Below are 6,083 nucleotides of genomic sequence, written 5' to 3' on the forward strand. Positions count from 1 at the left end.
ACTCTCAGGACACACTAGGTTTCACTGTCAGGTCGGCATCTCTACAGACGGGATTTGGGAGAATACTGCATCAATCGAGGTCTTCAATGTAATTCCTGATTTCTTCACCAAGAATGTGACGTTTTGACTGCAATGAGTCTTTGTCAAGCAGAGTGTCTTCAAAAAGACTCATTGCAGTCAAAATGTCGCATTCTTGGTGAAGAAATCAGGAATTGCATTGAAAGCATTGTGTGCTGCAGTATTCCTCCATAATCCTTCATTATTAAGGCCTAACACTGCTGGCACCATCACTTCATGAACTGTCCAGTTTGGACCTAACGGTAGTGCTGCTTAATTTTGGATATTTTCCCTACAAAGAGCCCACATCAGCAGTTCTCACAAGGGGACTGAGGATTGCTAACAGTGCCTCCTCGTTTAAAGGAACAAGAAACAGAAAATGCAGACACAAAAAATATCCCTTCATCTCTTACCTTCCCTTGGTTCTATATTGTCTCACATTATAGTTAAAACCAAGAAATAAATAAAGAAAATTTCTCTCCATGTCCTGGGAGGTCAGCCATGTTCCTCCTCCTCCTCCTCACAGGACTGTGAGAAGCTGGCTGGAGCAGGAGCCTCCCTGCTGTGCCCTATCTGCACTAGGACAAGAAGATCACTAAGCCAATTCTATTTGGCTTGGTCCGTCTCCAGCTGAAGATGGAGCAGATCATCATTAGATTAACCCTTTTGTTCTACACAAAGATTTCTATTTGACTTCTTGCTTCAGGGACTCACAGAAAGTGCTTAGTGTTTAGTGTTCCTTTAACTCTTTACAACGATCGTATGAATTCTTGATTTTTGGCTATATGTATCTCCTGACAGGTGAGTATCTACATACAGTATGGAGAACCTGGATTTCAGTGATAGTTCAGTTGTCTTAAAACCTTGTTAACATTTGTAATAAGAGTAGAATTGTATTTCCATATGGTCGTGTCTCTTATGAGAGATGTCTTTGGGAGATTTGGCTGCATTGGTGTCCGGCCGTGGTGAAGTCTTACGATATTATCGGAAACATGAACACTTTTCTTATGAACTCTTAATGCACAGTGAACTGACACCTGAATGACTTCTCGCGGGTTGACTATCATCTTACGGTTGTTGAAGCTATTTGGAATTTCTGGCTCATAGTATATCAGCTGAAGATTGTTGATTCCTGGTACATTTTTGGGGAAAGCCGTCTGAAAATTAGGAACAGTGATTTTCTTTGGATAGATATAGTTTTTTACCAGGTATACAGACGTATCTGGATAGGTTTTCTCCAACGTCTCCATCATTTCACCCCAAGTTTTGTTATGTCTCGGCAGAATGATTTCGTCCATATTATTGAGGGTGACATATCGACTTTTGTACATGTTTCTGTAAATACAATCATTCAGTGCTGAGAGCTGCCCGTAATACCCAATTTGGCTTTTAGGGTTCATATTTTGATGCCAGTCAGCAGATGTTCTTAAAAATGTGTCTATTGGCCAAGGTACAATCTCTAGAAATTCTTCTGAGACATAGTAATTAAGGACTCGTCCCATGGCCTTACTGCAGCCATTCTTGTAGATGACCACCTTCTGGGCCCCTAGAAGACGATACATCTCTATGGCCTGGATAAACTGCAATATGTTGTCCTGGTTTCCGAACATGGTAGAGATACAAACTGTGAAGTTTACAGAGAAAGGCTGGGGATTGCGGTTCTTTATCTCAAACACAGGAACATTATTTGTGTTTCTTATTTTGGACCAATGGATGGAGATGTGCTGAGAAGAGCAGTTCAGAGGTTCAGGGCAGACCACATCTGCTGGCCCATAAGAAAACCCAAACCATAGGGAGTGGATCTCTATGGTTGCTTTTACGGAAACATATCCAGGGTCATTCATACAGTAAAACCAACAATATAGCTCTTTGACATCTTCTTTGTGGATAATGGTCAACACACGCACTTGGCTGGACTCTCTGCCATCATAATAAGCTGCTATGATGAAGGTTTTATTGTTCTCCAGAGGGGTGATTGTGTCCCTGGAAATGACAAAGGTTTTATTGTTATCTTAAGGCGTAATTGGAAATTACATTGTTTTATTGTTTTCTACATGGATGATTGTATACCTGGAAATGTCCGGGCCTTTTCCTCCGGCTCTTTCTTTATATAAAGCATGATAATAAGAAATTAGGAAAATGATTTTCAGTATCAAGATCACAAAACACGACTTCATAGTGACTGTGGACGAATGGCCAAAAATATTAACAGTGGACATCTGCAAACAAAAGTGTACACTTTTAATATAGGAGAGCGGTGAGTGTGAAAAACTATTGGAAAGAAAACTGGAGAAGTTGTTCACCTAATCACAGTGTAGCTTGGCCTCGGGCCAAAAAGAATTGTTGACACATAGAAACATGACTGCAGAAAAAGACCAGGTGGTCCATTTAGTCTGTCCTTATATTAGTTCCATTCCATACAGTTTTTACAAACAAATCTGCTCGAAGTTTGTGCCAAGCAAATACTAGTCTTTCAGTAAAATAATATTGTCTGACTTTGCTTTATGTCGCCCTTTTCCTTCTTTCCTTAAGGTTATATAAATTAAATTCTTATAGTCTTTCTCGTTTTCTTCTATAGTCTCTCCAGGGTTGGTCTGTCTCAGACATTGATGGCTTATCGCTAGCATAGGCCATCAATTTCAAGTAGATGCAGGTCTCACCTCTCTCCTTTCCCAAGAATGAGGCACTTGATGTGAAGGTGAGCACACCCTGTATGCCCAGCATGCTCTCCATTCACTCATATGCGAGTTCCGAAAATAGCTGACCGAGCTCGCTTGGTTATTTTCAGAAGTTCCATAGTGATGAATGGAAAGAGCACCTAGCATGCACTGCCACCTCCATTCACCATTATTGGTCTACCAGAAATATTGTTTTGGAGATGCGTTCTGGTCCCACCTTTGGGACTCGCTTCTATCTGACATTGTTGGCATATCTCTAGGACAGGCCATAAATGTCTGGGATGGATCAATCACTTTACAACCAGTTTCCATAATCCACTGAACTTTCCAGGGATTAAGTCCAATTTTCATTAATGTTCAGCTAATAAATCAGCTCTTTATCAGCACTGTTTTAAAGGCTTTGCTGAAATCCAGATAAGTGATGTCCGCGGTACCACCTTCATCCAACACTTTATATAGTGAAATAAGTCCAATAAGGTTTGATGGAGAAGATCTGCCCTCAATGAAACCATGCTGTTTTGGGTCCAACAAGTGGTTGGTTGTTAGGTGGTCCTCATTTTCAGGAGAGTTTCCACTATTTTTACTACTAGAGATGTCAAACTTACTGGCCTGCAGTTACTGGCTTATTCTCAAACTACCCTTATTATGGATATAAATACTATCATCAGGAAGATCATTTGCTGGAAGGAATTGGTTGACCAGATCAGTGATTGTTCTTTAACTGCTTCCGGACCACCCGGTGACTATAGACATCAGGGCATTCCATGCTTATCTCTGCAAGGATGTTCCTGAACGTCCTTGCAGAGATCACAGCTGCATGCTAATCATGCCAGAGAGGGTGTCCATTGTCAGTGACAGCTAGGTTCTCCGCAGAGAAGACAGGTACTTTTTTTTTACTGTAGTTGCCACTCAATCAGCCCGGTATATACAGATTAAAAAGCAGTAATGCAGCCGCTTCCTACTCTGGTCCTACCAATCTTGTGATCACCAGGGGTCGGATGTATGCACAAACTGCTGGGTCTTAGCAGACCCAGATCAGCTTTGCAGTGAGGCTTTACAACATTGTAAACCCATTGGAGCTCCATTCCTCTTGTAATTGGAACTAATATGTCAGTCCCAGTTACAGGAGGTATCGGCAATTAAAAAATTGTAATGTTAAAATGGCAGTGGGGGCACAAAGGTGGAGATTTATCAAGACAGGTGCTTTCTGTGCCGGTCTTGATATCCCCTGCACTGCTGGAGGATGCACAACACTTTTGATGAGTCGCAGGCATCGTCATAAATTAGGCGCATCCTCCTGCAGTCCATGCTCCTAAACAGAAATCTACAACAGCTCAGCCGTAGACTTAAAGCAACTTTTCTGGTGCAAGGGAGATGACAAATCTCCCCAAAATGTTAAATAAAATAAAAAACTGAACAGCCTGCCAAATACCTTTACCACAGGTCCAATCAGGCATGTTGTAAAAACCTATAATTATATATGATCTCCTTTTATTGCATATTGAGTTCAACCAGCAGGTTTTCATAATCCTTAATTTGCCCTGGAAGCTTATAAATCCAATTCTAATCCCTGTCCTTTCTTTAGTTTTGGTGAAAACGCAGAGTTTCTAGCTCTTTGTGTGTATTGTGTATTACTGTCAGTTTCAGACTAACCTCATCCACTACGTTTACCATTCCAGCACCTACCTCATTGTGGCAATAATTTATAGAACCAGGCGTAGGTCAAGTTGGACATCTTCCAGTTTATTAGTTCCACTATTAAAATCCAGTAATACAGCCCATGACGCTTGGTCTGCATACTTTCGGACTATAAATAATACTTTCTCATGACCCTGGATATAGTCCAAAACTCATAGGCCAACTGCGGATTATCTCTTGGGTTTCCTTGTTGTATCACTGTCTTTTAATTGTGAAACCAAACGGAAGAAGTTTTACTGAGACCAAAGCCTGTTGTCGGATAATATTATATTTACCACTATTGGATTGCCTACTGAATCGTCCAAGCACAGAACAAGGTCCACACATTGCAGGAGCGGTGAGCTGATCATTGACTGTTGATACAACAGTATCTACCATCCTAACATCTATATCATCAACTACATCTAAAGTTCCCGACAACATCATCAACTGCATCTACCATCCCAACATCTAAGGAAACTGCATCTACCATCCCAACTATATCAACCATCCAACATCTAAGGAAACTGCATCTACCATCCCAACATCTAAGGAAACTGCATCTACCATCCCAACTATATCAACCATCCCAACATCTAAGGAAACTGCATCTACCATCCCAACTATATCAACCATCCCAACATCTAAGGAAACTGCATCTACCATCCCAACTATATCTACCATCCCAACTTTATTAAAGAGGACCTTTCACCGTTCCTGACATGCCTGTTTTAATAGCTTCATGCATTCCCCATGTAATAACGATTCTGGAGCATCTATTCTTATGTCTCTATGTTGTGTCATTCCTTTATTATTTCTTCTAGAAGAAAACAGAGGGTGGTTAGTAACGGTACACACTCAGATTGGGTCACTGTCACTAGTGGAGTACCTCAGGGGTCAGTATTGGGCCCTATTCTCTTCAATATATTTATTAATGATCTTGTAGAAGGCTTGCATAGTAAAGTATCAATTTTCGCAGATGACACTAAACTGTGTAAAGTAATTTACACTGATGAGGACAGTATACTGTATATATATATATATATACTGCAGAGGACAGTGTACTACTACAGAGCGATCTGGATAGACTGGAGGCTTGGGCAGATGAGGTTTAACACTGACAAATGTAAGGTTATGCACATGGGAAGGAATAATGCAAGTCACCCGTACATACTAAATGGTAAAACACTGGGTAACACTGACATGGAAAAAGATCTAGGAATTTTAATAAACAGCAAACTAAGCTGCAAAAAACAGTGTCAGGCAGCTGCTGCCAAGGCCAATAAGATAATGGGTTGCATCAAAAGGGGCATAGATGCCTGTGATGAGAACATAGTCCTACCACTTTACAAATCATTAGTCAGACCACACATGGAGTACTGTGTACAGTTCTGGGCTCCTGTGAACAAGGCAGACATAGCAGAGCTGGAGAGGGTCCAGAGGAGGGCAACTAAAGTAATAACTGGAATGGGGCAACTACAGTACCCTGAAAGATGATCAACATTAGGGTTATTCACTTTAGAAAAAAGACGACTGAGAGGAGATCTAATTAATATGTATAAATATATCGAGGGTCAGTACAGAGATCTATCCCATCATCTATTTATCCCCAGGACTGTGACTGTGACGAGGGGACATCCTCTGCGTCTGGAGGAAAGAAGGTTTGTACAC

The 6,083-nt window shown here is 41.0% G+C and overlaps 1 protein-coding gene across 1 annotated transcript; it reads right to left on the reverse strand.

Annotated features, from left to right (window-relative positions):
* Nucleotides 1-759: 759 nt before the first annotated feature.
* LOC122919852 lies at nucleotides 760-2,176 on the reverse strand. The gene is made up of 2 exons (XM_044269041.1): nucleotides 2,128-2,176; nucleotides 760-2,068 (listed from the first exon to the last, which is right to left on the reverse strand). Exons 1-2 carry the CDS (start codon nucleotides 2,174-2,176, stop codon nucleotides 894-896), a joined length of 1,224 nt encoding a protein of 407 aa, XP_044124976.1. The 3' UTR covers nucleotides 760-893.
* Nucleotides 2,177-6,083: the final 3,907 nt, after the last annotated feature.

The sequence above is a fragment of the Bufo gargarizans genome, chromosome 9 (assembly GCF_014858855.1).
Source record: "Bufo gargarizans isolate SCDJY-AF-19 chromosome 9, ASM1485885v1, whole genome shotgun sequence".
NCBI classification, from domain to species: Eukaryota; Metazoa; Chordata; class Amphibia; order Anura; family Bufonidae; genus Bufo; species Bufo gargarizans.